The sequence below is a fragment of the Artibeus jamaicensis genome, unplaced genomic scaffold, assembly GCF_021234435.1.
Source record: "Artibeus jamaicensis isolate MK-2021 breed Jamaican fruit bat unplaced genomic scaffold, CSHL_Jam_final contig_233, whole genome shotgun sequence".
Classification (NCBI taxonomy): Eukaryota; Metazoa; Chordata; class Mammalia; order Chiroptera; family Phyllostomidae; genus Artibeus; species Artibeus jamaicensis.
The window spans coordinates 63923730-63945760 of record NW_026521486.1 but is presented as its reverse complement, the minus strand read 5'-3'; the positions used below and the strand labels follow the sequence as shown (position 1 = coordinate 63945760).

Genomic DNA, 22031 nt, shown 5'->3' with positions numbered 1-22031 from the left:
CTAGAATTTCCTTTTTACTGGCTCCAGACCACAAACAAATGATCAATGTCCTTCCTCAACACCTTGGAGTGAACATTTCACAAGGGCAAAGGGAGGAGGTGCGAAAAAATTTCCAATTCCTGAATGGTGTGAAGTAAAAGTGCTTTCTGGGGATCCCACAAGTATGGCATGGTGGGCATAATGGGTCTGTCTCATCATCAAAAGACCCAAGGAGTTGAAAGGAAACTCTAACTACAACACCAAAATGCCACAAAACCATAGTTATTAATACGAACTAGCATCTCAGTCTATCTGTCACCATCTCGTTTAAAAAAAAACTTGTGAAAATACGTAATCCTGATGAGACTCCAATTGGGTATAAATACCAGCAGCAAAAGGAGATGCAGTACATTTTTCTGATTGTCTTCAGAATCGCTACTCAAAGAGAAAAATCAGCTGAGTCCTTTGGACCTGATCGACTTAATACAGAAGCTACTGCTTTCAACGACTTCGACCTAACTCTCTCCAAAACAATGAAATACGCAAGTTATATCTTAGCTTTTCAGCTTTTCGTGATTTTGGGTTCTTCTAGCTACCTCTGCAAGGCGACATTTACTACAGAAATAGAAAATCTTAAAGAATATTTTGTAAGTATGAACTTTTAATACTTGTTTGTGTTTGAAATGACTGAATGTTGACTTGGAATTGTATCCATGATAGGCTGTCATCTCTAGTCCACAGTCTTCACGAGACTTGGTATTGTTTTGATTGTTGACTGGTTGAGTTTTTAACTGAATAATCTAGATTTTGCTTTAACCCTCTACTCAATTTGCTATCAAGACTAAGAGAGCCTTTGTGAATCTTTCAAAAGATAGGCATAATACATTACAAAACAGGGTGATGTTGATGATTTAGTCGTAAGAATTCATTCAACTGTGATCTCAAGTAGCATATGTATTAAAAAGAATGAGTGGTTATCAGTTTATATGGTTTCTCAGACTACCATGATGGTGACAGTAAAGTGTCAAGATTAGCCTAAAAATGAACATCTAAAATAAACAATTAAAGAAGGTAAAGTTCTTAAAACTTTGGCTTTAAAAAATCACTAATAGGTGTTTTTCTCCAAAAAGCAGTTTTAAAATTTGACTTCTCCATCTATGATATCTGATTTACCCTTGAACTCAGTCCCTTGCTGAGATTATCTAGGAGTTATAATCTCACTTGTATTTAAATTTTTTGTTTTGTTATATGAGTTTCTTTTAAAATTTTATTTATTATTAGTTAAAGTAGTTTTTTTACTTTAAATATTTTATTTGTCCAAAAGTTAGCTATTATAATAACTGCCATACTTATAGTCAAACTTTCATAAGCCATTTTATTCTCACAACATCAAATCAAATCTCTCTCACACACTTACCTATCTTCTAAAGCTGACGTAATACTAAATAGGAAGAACACAGGTAGATATAAATATCTGTACCATAGGGGGGCAGTGTTTTATAGTGGGATAATTGTTGATTTTCTTTTTTTTTACTAGGCTTGAAGACACTTAAAAAAAAAACTTGTAGTTATTTGAGATGATTGAAATATCAGCCTTGTTAAGTTCATTTTTGACAATTCAATTTAAGGGTTATACTAGAAAATAAGGAAGTTAAAACAACACAATAGTCACTGGCAATATCCAACATAATATTTTTGGGAATACTTGCTAGAAGAAAACAGGGTTGAAAAAAATCAGTAAATATAGTCAGCATCTGAGTGCAATAAAACTTATATTTTTAGGTGATTTATGAACTAATTATAAACCAATTCCCCCCCTCTTTCTTTTCAGAATGCAAGTATGTCGGATGTAGCAGATAATGAGACTCTCTTCTCAAATGTTCTCAAGAAGTGGAAAGACGTAAGCTGAATATTTCTATTTGGTTGATTTTCCTGTTGCTTATTTCCTGATGGATAAACTTATATCAATCTTTCTTTGTGCTCTTTCCTCCTAAGGAGAGTGACAGAAAAATATTCCAGAGCCAAATTGTCTCCTTCTACTTCAAACTCTTTGATTCCTTGAAAGACAACCAGAGCATTCAGAGCAGTGTGGAAGTGATCAAGGAAGACCTGCGTGTGAAGTTCTTCAACAGCAGCAACAGCAAAATGGAGGACTTCAAGAAGCTGATTCAAATTCCAGTGAGTATATCTTAGTTCTTTCTTTGGTTCCATTGCAAGGGCTCTTGCAAAAGTACGTAATGCCCAGAACTGAGAAATCAGCTACTGGGTACAGTTGTTAAAACTACGAAATAAACCAATGGCCCAATCTTCTTCTTACTCAGTCCATTTGTGCTTTTGGGTGATTTTGTCAAGTCAGTATGGGGATTATTTAATTTTGTGGTTTGGGAAAAAGCTGGGATTATGATTATTGCACAACGGTTAATGGACAAATTCAGTGAAGAAGTTGAGGGGGGTGTTGAGAAGCAGTTCTCTCACTGCCCCTTGCTTATGTGATTGAAATCCTCTTGTTTGGGATGGGAGAATGCATGTCTTAATGGAAATAACAGTGGGAGGGGAGAGATTTGTGCTCTTCTCCCAGCTTGACCACCAAGGAACTGGGTGAATTCAGACTAATCATAGACCTGGCTTAGTTTCCCATCATAAAGGGAACCTGTTGTATTCACTGTAATTTCTACAGTCTCCTTGGCTCTAAATCTCTACAATGCCATGGCTAGAAAGTGAGAATGAAGTAGGAGAAAGCTATGGTCTTTGAAAAGACACCAGGGGCATTCCACCGCCAGGCGCTGGCCAACCTCTCATATTGTATAGCCCAAGAAGAGAGAAGAGTATTTATTTGCTTTCAGAAAAGAAAATAGGTAGAACTTATACCTTCTGAAATAATTGTTTATCAACCTTTGGATATTAGACTATGTATCTCAGCTGGGGAAATCCTTAGACTCTCAAACTTTGTCTTGAGTCTTTAAAGCTTGAGTCTAGAAGCTGCAAAACAACTTTGAAGTATAAAGGCAACTCACCTTTACCAAAATTTTATCTAAGAGACAAAGGCCTCCAGATTCCTTTGGACTTAGCTTTGATATAAAGAAATATGAGAAAGGGAGGGGTCATGATATAACTTGTATCAGGCTTTGTGCCCAACTCTCACCATACCTGGAACTAAAATAAGTACTTGCTCTTCAGGATCTTTCCAGTCCTGAAGATGGTACAAAAGAGGCTTGGAAAAAATTTTAAGACAATTACTACTTTCCACTCAATGTTTTCCAATGTTCAGCAATGCTTCTTTGGCCTCAGTCTAGATCTAAAAAGCACTTGTCCCTAACCCAGTGCTGCCCGTGGCTTGCCACTAGACTGGATAAGTCTCTTCGTTTCTTGGTGATACTTGGAATACTGGAAAATAAAATTTACTACTTGCAAACGCACAGCTGATAGGAAATTTTTCTACTTTGCTGTAAGTAGGCCTTGAAAAAAATCTGTTGATCCCATCCTTCCTGCTTCAAAGCCTCCTGCTTCATGATGGGCAATCTTGAGTGAGCTTTCAACCTTTTCCTCTTTCACTCAATTGTTAATATATTTAAGGCATGTTGTGCCTTTATACGTAGTCTTGCAGCCTTGAATCCTCCTTATCATCCTCAGGAATGTGGCAGGGTGGCCGCACTGTTTCTAGCATTAGAGAGAAACATAGTGGCAGAGCCCAGGTGAAAGTAAGTGGTCCACATATCATTAAGCATGAATTTGTCTAAATGTTCCTATTGCCTAGAGTGAGGAAGTAGTTCAATGTTCTGGAATAGAAGGCAGGGTACAGGGAAATTTGCTACAATTCTCAATTTTAAATGTTTATAACTGTAATTACTTATTGCCATATAAAAATTATTTGTTCTATTTTTAATCCCATTATGGAAATGATGAGACTGACATAGTTAGGAGAAATTAGAAATTATAGTATTCGTTTGCCTTGGACTTGGTACTTACAAGGTACTAGCCTTATCTCAGTGGTTCTCAAGCTTCATTGGGTGTCAGTGTCACTTGTGGAGCTTCATGGACTGCACAGTGGCCTAGGTCATGAACCTGGGTCTCTGAGTTCTTCATGCGGTCTCCAGGTTATTCTGCTAGACACCAAAGGTGTCTACCATTAACCTGTATTAACTCACTAGATACAGCCAAGATTAAAGTACAAGGTGATAGAATTGGTAGAGTGCCTACAAGTCACCTAAAACAGAGGTTCAGGAAGGTTAAGCGACTTGTTCGAAGTCAGAGTTATTGCTCACACAGAATTCAAACCCACATGTTTGTCATTTCACTTTAGGGTCTTTTTACTATATAATTTTGAGAATTCTGGAGCAGTTAACTTAAGGATGTATCACATGCCCCACCATATTACAGCATAATTAGCAATTTAATTATAATTTTAGTCTTAACTATGGAAGAAAACACTGCCATATGTTAAAGGCAATATATTGTCAGTAAAACTCATTTTTTTAAAGGAATACATCCATTTTCATGGACTGTAACATTAACAGCAGAATATCCTGATTGCTTATATGCCTGAAATTAATGGTGCTGTGTCCTTTCCCAATAGGTAAATGATCTGAAGGTCCAGCGCAAAGCGATAAATGAACTCATCAGAGTGATGCATGAGCTGACACCAGGATCTAACCTGAGGAAGCGGAGAAGGAGCCCAAAACTGTTTCATGCCCGAAGTGCCTCAAAATAATCATCTTCCCACCTGCAATGTTTGAATTTTTAAATCTAAATCTATTTATTATTTAATATTTTACATTATTTATATGGGGAATATATTTTATACTCATGGTCAAAGTATTTATAATAGCAACATTTATGTAATGAAAATGAGTATCTATTAATATATGTGTTATTTATAATTTCTGTATCCTATGACTATTTTACTTGACCCTTTATTTTTTCTGACTGACTAGGCAAAGTTACATGATTACAGGGCTCTATCTCAGGGGCCACTTGGCAGCCGACCTAAGCAAGACCCTGTGGGTTGTGCATTTATTTCACTTGATAATATAATAAACACTTATAAATAAACTGATGCCATCCAGTCGCTGCCTATTTGAGATCATGCCTGCATTCTGAGCCACTGCTTTAATGGCATGTCACACAGCACTTGAATGTGTAGGTCCTATGACTTGTCCCCTGATAAAAACATCACATCTTATCTCATGCCTGGTGCTTCAGAGTATTGCTGACAATTGTGACTACATCCAAATGCAAAGTATTTTGCTTGTTTTGTTTATCAATATTTTATATATGAATAAAGCATAGTTTCTTAACTATTTATGTTGTGTCAGACCTTTTCTAAGTAAGGACTATGGTAAATGTACTACATACTAATGAATTATCACAAAGAAAGTCAATTTTAGCTGTGGAAATCTTAGACTTGGATCAAGTCCCATTAAATGTGGTGTTTCTCTCCACTGGCAATTTGTTGGCTTCCACTCTCCATTGGGCAGCTCTTTAAGTTATCTTTCCAAAATACAGATTTAAACAATTGCCATTGACCTCAGAGCTTCTATTATGGGAAGTAGTCCAAATTATTTAGCTTAGCATACAGAGATTTATTTATACCCTCTCCCTCAACTTCCTACTACATCCTTCACCTTGGTATTCCTCACCTCCTCTGTCCACCTTGGCAAACATCACTGGGTATCAATAGTGAGAGTGTACTTTAGGCAAAGAGGCTGGATCAGAATCTTGGTTCTACCATTACAAGTACTGTGAATTTTAATGAATTACTTATATTCGCTAAGCTCCAGTTTTCTCATGTGATAAAAAAGGTATAATTGTGCCTTTCTTATAATATTGTGGTGAGAGTTCATTCTTTCATTTAAAAAATACTTATTGAAGCATGTGCCTAGTGTTTCTAGGTACCTGAGATAACTTTGTGAACAAAATGGACAAGGATCCCTGCCCTTGGGGAATTTAAAGTTTAACAAGGTGGGCCAGATAATCAACAAAATATGTTACTATGTTACTATGTTAATAAATATGTTAACATATAATAATATGTTAATAAATGACATGCTGTGTTAGAAGGTGATAGGTACTATGAAAAAAAATCAAGATGGGGGAATTGAGAAAAGCCTAAGTAGGGTAAAGTGGATAAATAGAGTGATTGTAGTTGGCTTTATTGAAGAGATGACATTTGAGGGAGTTCTTGTAAGAGGTAAGAGAGCTAGGTATCTGGATTCCAGGCAAGGAAATATCCTTGTAAAGGCTCTCAAGTAGAGACTTGCTTTGCATAGTTTCTTAAAGAAGATACTTAAAGAAGTATCAGTAGACTGGTGTGGTTGGAATGGGTGAATAATTGGAGTCAAGAGTAGCTCCAATCTTTTAGCTGAGCAACTAAAAATATAAAATTGTCATTAACAGAGATAAGGAACTAGAGTGAGCAGTTTAGGGGAGGATAATCAGAAGTTCAATGTTGAACATTAAGTCCATTAAACTTCAAAGTAGAGGTGCTGAGTAGGCAATTGGCTGGATCAGTCTGGAGTTGAGAGAGGAGTCTGGGCTGTTGACATAAATTTGGGAGTTAAGGCATATGAAGAGGATATTTAAAGACCTAATACCAGTGGGACTCATGAAAGTCATGAGGTGACGTAGTGAAAAGGAAAGTGAAGGATCGAGTTTTTAGGCATGCAATAATTAAGAGGCTAGGTGGATACCAGCAAAGGAAACTGAAAAGATATGGCTGGTGAGATAAGAGGACAACCTAAAAAATGTGACAGCCTGAGGCCACATGAAGAAATTGTTTTAGGAATAAACTGTCGAGTGCAGATAAGTCCAGTAAGATGAGGACTGTGAACTGACCACTACGTTTAACAACATGAAGGGCCCTGGCTGTCTGGGAGGAGAGAAGTTCTGATGCAGACTGAGGATGAAAGCTTGAGTGAAATGGGACAAGAGAGACCTTAGAGATAATGGACAGGGACAACTCTCTTTAGACATTTATTGTAAAGAGAGCGCAGAAAATGGTGTCTGCCAGGCTAAGAATGATAAGAAGTTTTAAGGTTTTCTTTTTTGCTGTTGTTGTTGTTGCTTTTAAGATGGGAGAAAAAACAGCATGTTATGTATTGATGGAAATGAGCTAGCTAAAAATAGAAGATAACATAGGTGAGAGAGCAGAGAGAACTGTACAGTAAGTAAGAGAGGTTACCTGAGGACACAGGATGAACTGGCTTTTAGGCAGATGTACAAAAAGTTCATCTTTGTTAATAGATTGGAAGGCGGATTATGTAAATCTTGATGTTGGTAAGTGGATAAATGTGGTGGTGAGAATTTTTTACTGGTTGTTTAAGTTTTCTCAGTGAGATAGGAAGCTAAGAATGAGGTTCAAGGAAGAAGTGTTGGAGGCTTAGAAAAAGCAGAAGAACAAAAGGATCAGGGGAGTGTGATGTAGATTGGCAGGTAGCCTCTTAACAGACTCTTGGGGTCAGCAGTCTTGAAGTTAAGAGACACAGGTTGGTGTAGTTGAGTGTTTGTCTCTATCCATACAAGTCTATGCATGAAGATACAGACTAAGGAAAAAGTTTCATTTAGCAGACTTTAATTTGGTCAAGCAAGTAGGACAGAGGGAGAGAGGATGAGGACTCACAGGGAGATACAAGGATATTCTCATAGCAGCTAGTGAATTGGTGGCAAACTCTAAGCTGATGAAGGAGGAGAGAGAGTATGTTAAAGTTGCTCAAAGAGACTGAGATGTTTGCATGAAAGAATATCTGCCCTACCTCCAGGTCCAAAAGATGAAAGAAAGAAAAATAGCCACCATTTGAAGGGCAAGTAGGGGAAGCAGTGTCATTTGGGGAAAATCAGTTTATCTTCTGGGCATGAGGAAGTTGAGTTATGATGAATTTAGTTAGTTCTGGGTGGTGAATTCCAGAAGATCCAGTGAGCAGGATTAATTAACAAGGTCATAAAAGGGAATGTACTTAAGAATGTGCCACGAGTCTGGGACTTCTTATGATCACTGACATTAACAAAAATAATGGATATACTTACCTTAGGACCAATAGTGATGGCAAGATTGTGAGGACAGAGAGGGTTAGATGTCTGGGGATTCCTTCCCAACTATTTCACTTAGCGCTTCCACGACAGTAGAGTTAAGTGAAATACTTCATGTATAGAGATTGGTTTAGTCCTTGACACTGATCAGTGGTCATCATTTTGATTAATAGGTAGGTAAGTAACAGTTGGTGAGACTTGATTCTAAAGTATTGAATCTTTGATGAGACAAGATTGAAAAAAATTGGGCAGATCTTGGCACAACTGCAATTAATATGAGCTGTGGTTGGTGTCTTCAATCTTGTTAGCATTTAAAATTGAAAAAAATGACTAAAGTAGACTTTAAGACATCTATAGATTAAGGGCTACTATAAAATAATGTTGTTTAGATCATAGATTCAGACCATACCTGGATGGAAGGGATTGGAAATTTCTACTGTCAGTTTTTAAAAAGATCTTATTTATTTTTAGAGAAAGGGGAAGTGAGGGAAAAAGAGAGGGAGAGAAACATCAATCTCACATGCTCCCTACTGGGGACCTGGCCTGAAACCCAGGCATATGACCTGACTGGGAATGGAACCAGTGAGCCTTTGGTTTGCAGGCCAGGGCTCAATCCACTGAGCTACACCAGCCAGGCTGTCAGTTTTTTTTGAGAGGTTATTAATCATGAAATTGGAAATGGAGCCCCAGATGGTGGGCCTTGGTCTATGGCTACATAAACCAGCTATCTCTCTGAGGCTGGTTAGTGAATTGGTGGCAAACTCTAAGCTGGTGAAGGAGGAGAGAGAATATGTCAAAACATAGGAGAGTATGTCAAAATTTCTCAACACCATGAGGGGCAGTTATTACCTTAGGCTCATGGCAACAGTGGCAGCAGCCAGGGCAAACAGTGGGGGACCCTATTGAATAATGCCCCACTCTTGGTGACTCTAAGAAATATCTGGTACAGCCTTACTGGCAGGGTGATTTAGCAATTGGGCAATTGTACTTGAGCATTAACAATGAATTTTCCTCTTTTTTTCTCTTCTTTTTTTCATTCTTTCTACCCCTTACCATCCTGACCAATATAATCAAAGTTATTCATTGCCTCAAAATAAGGTAGGAATTTGTAGCTGCCCACAATAGGGAGTCATAGTCTAAGCAAAATGAGAAGGGTATGGATGAAGGTGGAAAATCTTCTGTGGAAGGTATCAGAGCCTGAGCAGAATTAGGAGATTGCCCAAGAGGCAAATGGGGAAAATATTAGTTTCTAGTGCTGTTGTAATAAATTACAACAAACCTAGTTGCTTAAATCAACTCACATTTTTTATCTTCTTGTTTTTGAAGTTAGTATACCAAAATCAGTCCCAGTAGATAAAACCAAGGCATCAGTAGGGTTGCATTCCTTTAGGAAACTTTAGGGGAGAGTCTGTTTCCTTGCCTTTTCCAGCTTCTGGAGGAAACCTACATCGTCAGCCAGTGGACTTCTTTTCCTTCCTCAAAGCCAGCAGCATAGCATCTTCCATATTCTCTATTCTTCTGACATTTCTGCCTCTCTGTGATAAAGACCCTTGTGATTACATTGGGACCATTTGGATAATTCAGGATGTCCCCATCTAAGATTGTTAACTTAATCATATCTGAAAAGTCTCTTTTTCCATATAAATTATCATTCACAGATTCTGGGAATTAGGATGTGGACGTCTTTGGGAGGACCATTATTTAGCCAGTCATAGTGGGCAGCCTGACATGGGGAGTCAGAATTAGAGCAGAGTGAGCAGATTGTATATGTGGAAGATGGACTGGGGTCATGGTCCACACAAGATAAGAGAACATCCTTGTGGTGGGTAGCCCAGCATGGGGAGTCAGAGTAAAGTAAGAATGGCATCCATGAAGGTCCTGGCCAGGATGGAAGTGCAGGTAGACATACTTTTCCTCCTTACATGACCAAATGAAGGAAACAACAAATTTAAAAACAAAAGACAATTAGAACTGTCAGAAAATCAAACTGTATGGAAGTCCGACAATCAAAGAGTTAAAAAAGAAACATTTATCCAGACTGGTAGGAGGTAAGGAGATGGGCAGCTGGGTTGGAGAGGATGGATGTGCAGCAAGGTGGTGGGTGGCAGACTGGATGGTCCCACATTTGTGTGCAGATAAATGGTGAGAAACAACTGGGAACTGAGACAGACCAAACAACCCAGGGTTCCAGTGTGGGCAAAATAAAGCCTCAAAACCTCTGGCTGTAAAAACTAGTGGGGGTTCTAGTACTTGGAGAAACTCCCAGTCTCTTGAGAGGACGGCAAGAGCAGAGCAAGCGGCATTGCTACCTCTCGCCCCACATATAGCGACAACACACAGTGAAGTGGGTTGCCCTGCCCTGGTGAATACCTAAGGCTCTGTCCCTTACAATTTAACAGGTGAGCTAAGACAAAGAAATAGGGCCTAAATGAAAGTACAGATCAAAACTCCAGAAAAAGAATGAAGCAAGGAGGAGATACCCAACCTATCAGATACAGAGCTCAAAACACTGGTAATCAGGATGCTCATAGAAATGACAGTACTGATGAATAATAAAGGAAGAAGTGAAGTCTATACAAAGGAAAATAAAAAATATATACAGGAACCAACAGTGAAGGTAAAGAAACTAGGACTCAGATAAATGATCTGGAGCAAAAGGAAGAAATAAACATTCAACTAGAATAGAATAAAGAAATAAGAATTCAAAGAAAAAGGAGAGGCTTAGGAACTTCTGGGATGACTTTAAATATTCTAACATCTAAATCATAGGGGTGCCAGAAGGAGAAGAGGAAGACCAAGAAATCGAAACTTATTTGAAAAAATAATGAAAGAAAGCTTCCTTAATCTGGCAAAGGAAACAGACATAGAAGTCCAGGAAGTTCAGAGACTCCCAAAGAAGTTGGACCCAAGGAGGAGCACACCAAAGCACATGATGATTACATTACCCAAGATGAAAGATAAGGAGAGAATCTTAAAAGCCGCAAGAGAAAAGGAGGCAGTTACCTACAAAGGAGTTCCCATAAGACTATCAGCAGATATCTCAAAATAAACCTTGCAGGCAAGAAGAGGCTGGCAGGAAGTATTCAAAGTCATGAAAAGCAAGGATCTGCAACCTAGATTCTGTCCAGAAAAGTCATAATTTAGAACAGAAGGGCAGATAAAGTGCTTCCCAGAAAAGATAAAGCTAAAGTAGTTCATCATTATCACCAAGCACTTATATGAAATGTTAAAGGGACTTTTCTAAGAAAAAGAACATCAAAACTATGAATAGTAAAAGTGACAACAAACTCACTATGATCAACAACTAAACTTAAAAACAAAACCAAAACAAACTAAGCAAACAACTAGAATAGGAACAGAATCACAGAAATGGATGATGGGTTATCAGTGGAAAAAGGGAGGGGGAGAACAGGGGAAATAGTACAGGGAATAAGAAGCATAATTGGTAGATATATAATAGGGGGATGTTAAGAAAAGAGCCAAAGAACTTAAATGCATAAACATGAACTAAGGGACATGGTCATGAACTAAGGGAGCAGTAATTGCTGGAGGAAAGTGGGGTACAGGACAAAGGGAGATAAAGGGGAGAAAATGGGACAACCATAATAGCATAATCAATAAACTATATTTTAAAAGAAAGGAATTGCACCCACACAAGGAAGTATGATGCCTATCTAAAAGATACCCAGCCAAGTAATATGAAAATAGAAACATTTTATTGAAGAAGATACAACATACAAAAAATATGTACACAGGACAATGAAGCCTCGGTCCCCTTTAAGTAGGTACCTTGTGATCTCACACAGTTCTCCTAATTGCTATCAGTTGCCCAGTCTATTTTCCTGAATCTCAATGATGGGCTGAAATCTCTTTTCTTTCAAAGGTGATTTTAGTTTTGGGAAAAGCTGGAAGTGATAGGGTGCCAAATCTGGACTGTAGAGGGGCTGAGTCACCTGGGTAATTTGACTTTTCACTAAAAAATTCTGCACAATATGTGATGCATGATCAGATGCACTGTCCTGATAAAGCTGCCAATCACCAGTTGCCCACCACTGTGGCCTTCTGAATCATCTGAATAGTTTCTGCAGAGGAATGTTCAAGCTTAATGCAAAATTTGATGCAAATTCGATTCTCTACTTGCTCAGTCATTTTGAATGATATGGCCACACAGTAAATATCTTCACTCAACTGTGTGTACTTCTCCCACTGACTAGTAAAGTGAAGTCATCATAGTGCAGACACGCCCATTCCAGTCCACTCTCCTTGGTTGCCAGGTTACATGGATGTCATGCAAACCATTCTCATTATATTAACAATGGCTGGACTTTTTCTGGGCAGACCTCGATGTATTAGTGTAGATGGGAGATTGGTCACATACAGAGGGGTTGATTAAATGAGTAAATGTATTGAAGATTATACATAAAGATAATATACAATATAACTCCGTCTGAAGAGATAAAACAAACATCATATCCAGACCCAGATATGACACAGATGTTGAATTAGGCAGAAAATTTAAAAAGAACTATAATTAATATGTTAAAAGCTCTAGTAGAAAAAGTAGACAACATGAAAAAGGAGATATGTAACATCAACAGAGTGATGAAAATTCTAAGAAAGAATCAATAGGAAATGCTATAAATAAAAGCCACGGTAACAGAAAGAAAAAATGCCTTTAATGAGCTCATCAGTAAACTTGACATGGCCAACAAAATTAAAAAATTCAGTGAGCTTGGAGATAAGTAAGTAAAAACTTCCCAAGTTAAAATTGAATGGAAAAAAAAGTGAAAAAATAGCACAACTTCAGAATGAAAATTCTAAGAACTGGAGAACAATTTCAAAAAACGTCACAAAACTACAGATTCTTAAGAATCCTTAAGAATCCCAAGAGGACTTCCACCAAGATGGAGGTGTGGGTGGAAGCACTATACCTTCTCGCACAACCAAATTTAAAAACAATAAAGTTTTAGCAACAAAAACATAGCTAACCACAGAAAATTGAACTATATGGAAGTCTGACAATAATGAACCCTTCAGCTAAACCAGTAAGAGGGGTAGAGCCAGCATCAGAGCGGGGTCAGGCAGGAAAGATCCACTGGACCAACCCAGTGCGTGACCCAGTCACGCAGCAGCCGGCAGCTGTAGGCGGATCCCAGGTGTGGAGTAGCAGCAGGCGGACCCACTAAGGGGGCAAGGCGGTGGACTCAATGAAGGCTGACCACGGTAACACATTTGTGCGCAGATAAACCGGTGAAGGAGCGAGCAGTGAGACAGACTGTGCAGACCCCAGTGGCAGGAAGCAGCAGAGGGGACCACTATTGTCCCTTTCTGACCCCGCCCCCACATACAGCATCACAAACCAGAGATGTGGGTGGCCCCACCCTGGTGAACACCTAAGGCTCCTCTCCTCATACCTAACAGGCACGAACAGATCAAAACATGGCTCAAGAACAACTCAGATCCCAAGAGCTGATAAATCTAAGCAATGAAGAAATAGCCAAACTTTCAGATGCACAGTTCAAAACACTGGTGATCAAGATGCTCACAAAACTGGTTGATTTTAGCCACAAATTAGAGGAACATATGAAGGCTAAACTAATTGAAATGAAGGGAAATGCACAGGAAACCAATAGTAATGGAAAGGAAACTGGGACTCAAATAAAAGGAGTGGACCAGAAAGAGGAAAAAAATGACCGAACAGAAAAGGATGAAGAAATAAGAATTCAAAAAAATGAGGAGAGGCTAAGGAATCTGCAGAACATCTTTAAACGTTCCAACATCTGAATTATAGGGGTACCAGAAGGGGAAGAGGAACAGCCACAAGTGGAAACCTTATTTGAACAAATAATAAAGGAGAACTTCCCCAATCTGGCAAAGGAAATAGACTTCCAGGAAATCCAGGAAGCTCAGAGTACCAAAGAATTTGGACCCAAGAAAAAACACACCAAGGCACATCATCATTACATTGGCCAAGATTAAAATGAAGGAGAGAATCCTAGAAGCAGCAAGAGATAAGGGGACAGTCACCTACAAAGGAGTTCCCATCAGACTGTCAGCTGATTTCTCAAAAGAGACCTTACAGGCAAGAAGGGGCTGGAAAGAAGTATTCCAAGTCATGAAAAGCAAAGACCTACATCCAAGATTGCTCTATCCAGCAAAACTTTCATTTAGAATGGAAGGGCAGATAAAGTGCTTCTTAGATAAGATCAAATTCAAGGAGTTCATCATCACCAAGCCCTTATTATATGAAATGTTAAAGGGACTTACCTAAGAAAAAGAAGATAAAAAATATGAACAGTGAAAGGACAGCAAACTCACAGTTATTAACAACCACACCTAAAACAAAAGCAAACTAAGAGGACAGCTAGATCAGGAGCAGAACCATAGAAATGAAGATCACATGGAGGGTTAGCAACAGGGGAGTGGGAGAAAGAGAAGTGGGGAGAAGGTACAGAAAATAAGTAGCATAGAGGGTAGGTAGAAAATATATAGGGGGAAGGCAAGATTAGTATGGGAAATATAGAATCTAAAGAACTTAAGACACGTGGTCATAAACTAAAGGGGGGAGGGGGTGTGCAGGGTGGAGGGGAATGAAGGGGGGAAATAGAGCAACTGTAATGGCATAATCAATAAAATATATTTAAAAAAAGAATCCCAAGAAATTACCATAATACTACATCTAGGAATATAGTATTTGAACTGAGAAAAAAATGAAGACAGAGAGAAAATCTTGAAAGAGCCAAAGTGAAAAAAAAAGCTTACATATGAAAATACAAAAATAAGAATTAAAATACACTTCTTGTCAGAAACCATGTGCTATTTATTTCTTATTGTTATTGTAATGAATTATCAAAAACTTAGTGATTTAAAATAACATCAATTTTATTTTATAGATGTAATGGCTGGATGTCCAACATCATTCTCAGTGGGCTAAAATTAAGGTGCTATTAGGACTGTGCTTACTCTGGAAATTCGAAAAGAAAATCTATTTTCTTGTCTTTTTTAACTTTCTAGGGCTCACCTGCATTCTTCCACTGAAAGCCTCTCTCCTTTATCTTCAAAGCCTGAAATATTTCCCTTCAGTTCTTTGCAAGCCACCTCTCTGGTTCTCTCTCTTCTGCCTCCATTTTCTACTCATAAAAGCCCTAGTTATTACATGGCTCATTCAGACAATTCAGAAAAATTTACTCATTCAAGGTTATTTGATTTCCAATCTTAGTTTCATTTGTAATCTTGACTTTTATTCTTATTTAATGTAGCAAATTCACAGAAGAAAACAAAAAATATAGAGATTAGAAAGGAAGAAATAAGACTTCACAGATGACATGACTATCTATGCAGAAAATTCCAAAGAATTAACAACAGCAACAAACAACAACAAAAACACTTGGAACTGATAAGTGAGTATAGCAATGTTGCAGAATGCAAGGTCAATATGCAAAAGTTGATTACTTTCCTGTATGCCAACACCAAAAATTTTAAATTTAAAATAATACCTGTTTCAATAGTGCCTCAAAAATAAAATGAGTATAAACTTAACAGACTGTTTGTATGGCCCATATGAGGAAAACTGCAAAGTACTACAAAACATCAAAAAAGATCTAAATAAATGGGAAAATATTCCATGTTCATGGATGGGAAGACTAAATATTAAGGGGTCAATTATTTCTATAGATCTATAGATGTTGATCTATAGATTCAACATCATCCCAATCAAAATCTCATCAAGTGTTTAATTAAATTATACAGAAAGAGAAAAGGTTCAGAATAGCTAACATAATACTGAGGAGGAATAAAAAAGTTGGAGGACTTGAACTAACTGATTTTAAGATTACTATAAGGCTGCAATAATCAGCACAGAATGGTATTGATAAAATTATAGACACATGGATCGAGGGAACAGAATACAGTCCAGAAATAGACCCACACAAACAAAGTCAACTGATCTTTGACAAAGGAGTAAAGGCAGTTCAATAGAGATAGGATAGTCTTCTCAACAAATGGTGCCAGAACAATTAGATATCCATATGCAAAAAAAATTATCATCCACCATTTAAATTTTTCATTTTTCTGGGTACCCATGCTAGACAAAAAACATAGCATGGGTACCCAGAAAAATGAAAAATTTAAATCTTATATCAAAAACTTGTTATTTTTTCTATCCCTTGCATTTCTGTTGTCTATTAATTGCATACAAGACTTGTACATTAGAAGACATACTTGTGCACTCTTTGGTGTTCCTCGGAGGGAGGATGGTGCTTGATTGATGCTGATGAAATGGACCATCTGGATTGGTACTGACTTAGCAACTCATTTTGGGGGCATAATATTATTTCCATTCTTGCTTGAAATGACAATATGTAATACGGTCCATAAAAACCAGTGAAAGAAAAAATAGATTATAAACTCTTATTTATGAGAAAGAGAAAATAAACAGTTAAGTTAGAAATAATATGGAACCATGTCTTAAAGGATTGGTACTTTTTCTGCTCTCAGTGCAAAGGTCAATTCTCTGAGGTCACTGTTCTATCTTGTGTGTATAAAAAACCATTCATTATGTACCTCTAGTACCTATTTTGGTTTTCTTCACTAAAAACACAAGGACTCCTTGAAGAGACATTTATATCATATTTGGGATGGAGAAACTTAAGTGGAGCTCAGAATATTTTGTAGCCTGCTATTTGTTGCTTAATATTTTGTTACTATCACCATCATTTTTGAGACAGCTATGCAAGTAGATTTTACGCAGCCTCACCTGCTGAGTACTTAGCATATGCTAGGCTCTGCACCACGCCCTAAATTATGATTGTTAACTCTTGACTTCCCTAGAAAAAAGTACCTGTTGATTAACCAAAGCTAAGTTTGTTAAACCTTTCATAATAAGGGAGTAAGATCTTGATACTCTTACTATAATGTCTGAGAAAGGGGAGGTCAAAGGTGAATATTAATAGGGCTTGAAGGAGAGTATGGGCTCAAGTGGTATAAGGAGAGTCTTCCAACAAAGGGAGATTGAGCTTGAGGAATTTTGTGAAATTTGTGTGTGATGTTCTTTTTTTGCTTACTGGCAATGGTGATGCAAGGTTCTTGAAGTGTTGATACGTGAGTAGTTATTTGGTATCTGTTTACTCAGATGAACAACGCATTGTCCTGAGAAGGAGGTTACTTGTCTAGTTAAGAAAACTATTTTTAGATAAAATGATTTTTTTGTGATTTTCTAAAATTATTTTCAATAATTTCATGATTTGTAGTCTGATTTTCCTGGTAAAGAATTTCCTGGCACAAATAGTGAAATCACCTTGACCCAGGTGGTTCCATGTCTCAGCCCTGCTTGTTAATAAGCTATGTGGATGAAGGTAGTCTCAGTTTTCACTGGGAGCTAGATGTCAACCTGTCCTATGACCTCTGACTCCTGTGTTGATGTGTTGGTCTATTTTTTCAACATGTTCTAACCTAGACATAGAGCCTAGCTCTTCAGAATAATACACTCACATCACACCAAAACATTAATACTCATTAATTTGGAATGCTTTCTAAAGTTTCATAGAGCATTGAAGGCAAGATTGACTATCTCATACTTAAGTCAAACTTTGTTTTCCAAAGTTTGTCCTCAGATGCACAATCACAAGGGATAGGTATATATTTTTCTTTTCTTCAGGCAGTTTCTTTCCCCTGCTAGAATTTTCTGATTTCCTCCCAAGAATATCTTATTTCCTTACTTTATAAAAAAAATACAGTTGTTTTTCCTCTTCCTTTAAGTTTGACGGGAATGGAATCCATTTCCTGGGGCTCAGCTTCCAGTCTAAGATGCAGCGATCATTTTTTTTAAATTTAGGCTTCTCTATAAAAAATTGTTGCACCAGCTACTAAAAAGAATATAGGTCTTTCCTTTTTAGTTATATTATCTTTTATTTTTAATGATAATTCTACATGAGACATTATCAAATAGTTACACAAACTATTTGTGGGTAGTTGATTGAAATAATTAAAAAGGACTGAGGTAATTTTGGCTTGCCTGAAATGTAATTGGCTCCTGAGTGCTGGTAGAGAAAGAAAACTATCTTTTTTTCTCAATTCTGGACTGAGATCCCTGTTAACAAAAGACAGATTAACAAGGATAAAGCACACAAATTTATTTAAATTGTATGTGATGAAGGAACCCTCATAAGGAAATGAAGACCCAAAGAATCTGTTAAACCTGAGCCTTTTTATTAGGTCTGGCAAAGAGTGGGAAGTTTTCAAAAACTGATAATGGAAATAAGTAAGTAAGTAAGTAAGTAATCACACATATACACACACGGGCTGTAGACTGGGGTATACAGCCCAATCCACTCAAGATTTTCTATAAAGATGGGAAATTCAACACAAAACAGGCATCCCTTATAATCCCACAGGTCAAGCAATTGTTGAACGTGCCCATCATACTTTTAAAACTCTTCTTAACAAACAAAAAAGGGAGAGCCAGGAAACCTCTCCCAGAAACCTGTCAATGCTAGCCATGCATACGTACAATTTTCTTAACTGTGATAATTTTCTTAACATACTAATAGAGAAACATTTCAATCGACAAAAGGTAGATAATAAGGGGCCCCATCCCTTAGTGTTATAACAGAGATCTCTTGGGAGAAGGGAGATGGGAGGGGCCAGTTGAATTGTTAGCATGGGGAAGAGGATATGCTTGTGTTTCAGTCCCTACAGGTCCTTTGTGACTACCTACCAAAAGAATGAAACCCTACCATGGGAGACTAACTCCACCAGCCCTTGTGGATAACTCAGACCAAGAGGATCAGTGTCTCAAGGGCCTGACCAACCAGCTGTCTCAGATGGCTGTGATGGAGCACTGATGTAGGATCCAAGCCCATCACCAGAATTGGGGGAAGCAGGCCACGGGGACCATTTCACCATCTGAATGCAAGGGGATAATGTGGGGAGATTAAAAAACTCTTAATAGCAGGGCTGAAGAGGTCATGAAGGATGTAGGGTTCCCAGACATCCAGAAATCTAGCTGCCAGTTAATGTTACCTGTGAATGGGAAGATCCAGAAGGCCTGGCCACCCTCAACCATGCTCTCTTTCAAGTGAGAGTGTGGCACTTCTTAGGAACTCTCCTTGCTTGTATTGTTTCCACTATCATTATAGCTGCCTTTGCTGCAGCAGCTCCACTGCTCTAGCTGAGGCCATCCAAACTGCTCATGCTGTTGATTCCCTCCTCACCAATACAACTCAAGAAACGATCCAACAAACACATATTGACCAGGAGATCCTTGTTAGGCTCTTGGCCATAGATTCTGCAGTAATATGTCTGGGAGAATGACAGGATGCTCTTGTCACTCATCAGCAACTCTCTTGTGATCCTAGCTTCTCTAAAGTGTGTCATTCCTCTGAAATGGAACTCCAGTTAGCACTCATGGGAGGAGGTCCAATATCATCTGTGAAGGGCCTTTTCTACCAGTGTCAAGGGACAAATCAATCCACTCTAGCTTGAGCTATGTCAACAACATCAGGACATTAAGTGACTCACTAAGCAGGAGGTCTTTCAGACCCTGTGTGACAACTTACAACGGCTCAATTAAAAGATGATTTGAAGAACTATATTTACATGTCTGGATCATGAGGGTTATAGGATGCCTCCTAATCATTGTGATCTTCTGTGTCTTGAAGTGTATATACAAATTGTTTTCCAGGGATTGTATACTTGTAGAGCAGGTATCAGGCTTCTTACCACCATGTCCACTATAACAAACAAGAAAGGAGGGATGGTGGGAGCCATCCTGACTGGTTTCAGGAACTGTGGCCTCATTAACAGACAAAAAAGTTCCGTGGCTAGGACTGAGCAAAAATGCCTTGGAACCATGAGCCACTAAGGATACAGAACCTATCCTCCTGTCAGGAGCACAGTTTCTGTCTCCCTCACTTCCCCCTGCTTGGCCTGGGCGAATGACTAGTTAGCCAATGACAGATAAGATTCCTCAAGGAAGGGACAACCTAAGAGAGACACAGTCACAAACAGCCATCAGGGAAAGACTTAGGAGTCTACAGAGAAGGGGCAGAAAGACCCTCACCCCTCAGCTTTGTCATAGCTTGAGTCCTCATTCTATCTGTAAAGTCTCCTAATCTCTTGGCTGCTTTGCTCCCCCTACCTCACTCAGCCTGAAAACAATGCCAGAGGCAGCTGTGTCCTTGTATTGGAATGAACAACTCTCAGGGGGCAAATCTGGCCTGAGAAAGAATGTACATTTTGTCCTTTGAAGCCTGCTCTACCTAGAATAACCCTGTTGATTACAGTGGCACCAGCACCTTTGGTTATGCCACCATAACAAATGAAAAATGGGAGGTATTGGGAACTACTCTGTGGTTTCCAAGACTGTAGCCCCACAAGAGCAGGCCCTGAAAGGGGTTAGTAAGTCTCCCTGGAAAACCAGGTAAAAACGTGGGTGGCAGACATGACCTGATTCTGAGGTACCACATGGGAACCAGGCCTGATAAATACATTGTATCCTTTGAAGCTTGCTCTGCTTTGTTTTATATAGCCCTGGTGATAAAAACCAGATGTTTAAGTTCAAGGCATAAGGAGTAAAATCCTTACCTCATGAAATACATTTTTAAGACCCACTGGTGTCAGCATGACTAACGGACCCTGACCTATGACAAATCTCTATGTTCCTTCAATTGTTATCTATAGATAATGCCTGTTTTTGTATGACTGTAGCCTTTTGACATAGCTTGATGAGCTATGCATTATACACATACACATACCATTCTCAATAAAAGCCATTTGGGAGAAGGTCTCAGGATGTTCTTCACTAGAGGTAATTGCTATCCCCTTTCCTGCCAGAACAGTAAGATTATGTTCAGATCAATTTATTTACCATCTGAGGTGGATGGGAGGATTCTGCTGGATGGAGTTCCTTCCACACATGGGAAGATAGAACAGAACAAGGATGAGCTGAGTGCAGCAACCTGGGGAAACTTAGCAAGGCCTGTTTAGATTCATCTCCATGTCCTTTGTCTTAAGAGCTAGGGTTTTATGACCTGCTTCAGGAGAAGATCAGAAAGTCCTTCTGCACATGCCTTTTATGAATTCTTTTGACTTGAAATATTCAAAATATTAAAGTGCTATATTTCAAAATGGTATGTCTTGAACCTCATCATACAGGAGAAAATATTAGGGCAACAGTTTCTTATCTTGCTCTTTTATTTTAATTTTATTTTTTAATTTTATTTTTTTATTGTTGTTCAATTACAGTTGTCCCAATTTTTATCCTGTTGGTTTCAGAAGAAAGAGAGAGGAGAGAAACATCAATTTGTTGCCTCCTGGACATACCCTGACCGTATCTCTTTGGTGTTAAGGAGAACATTCCAAAGAATTGAGCCACCCAGGCAGGACTTATCTTGCTCTTTTTATATAGATTGAGAATCTGGCATCCCCATGCAGGTCTTCTTTCAGACAGATGGTGTTGAAGGGTCAAAGGTGAAAGTGCCATCACCATCAGGTTTAAAGCCACATCAGAGAACTATTGACATCCTGTGTATGACCACCCCTTTGGATGTGTGATAGGCTTGGTGTAAAATAATACTAGTGAGCAACTAACTAGAGAACATGTGGTGTAGTTAAGAGCCTTTATTCAGAAGTCAGTTAGAACTAGATTTTTTTTAGTTGCAAAACTTTAGGAGTGTCATTTGCTGTTTTCAAGTGTCTTTTCTTTGTTCTGTAAAATGGGAGTCATCAAGTCATTCTAAGGATTAAATTTTTTTAATCCTCCCCCCAAATATATCTTTTTATTGATTTTTAGAGAGAGACAGGAAGGAGAGAGAGAGAGAGAGAGAGAGAGAGAGAGAGCAGTGATGTGAGAGGGAAACATCAATTGGTTGCCACCTGCACATGCCCAGACTGACTGAGGACTGAACCTGCAACCCAGGCATGTGCGCTGAAGAGGAACTGAACCTGCAGTATTTTGGTGTATAGGCTGATGCTCCAACTGACTGAGTCACACCTCCAGGGATGACGATTAAGTTGCAAAAATGCATGTAAAA

At 38.4% G+C, this 22031-nt stretch overlaps 1 protein-coding gene across 1 annotated transcript; it reads left to right on the top strand.

The window, feature by feature from the left end:
• The first annotated feature begins 416 nt into the window (after positions 1 to 416).
• IFNG (interferon gamma) lies at positions 417 to 5185 on the top strand. Its single transcript, XM_037136029.2, has 4 exons — positions 417 to 626; positions 1811 to 1879; positions 1975 to 2157; positions 4553 to 5185. The coding sequence occupies exons 1-4, from the start codon at positions 513 to 515 to the stop codon at positions 4685 to 4687; spliced, it is 501 nt and encodes a 166-aa protein (XP_036991924.2). The 5' UTR covers positions 417 to 512; the 3' UTR covers positions 4688 to 5185.
• The last annotated feature ends 16846 nt before the right edge of the window (positions 5186 to 22031 follow it).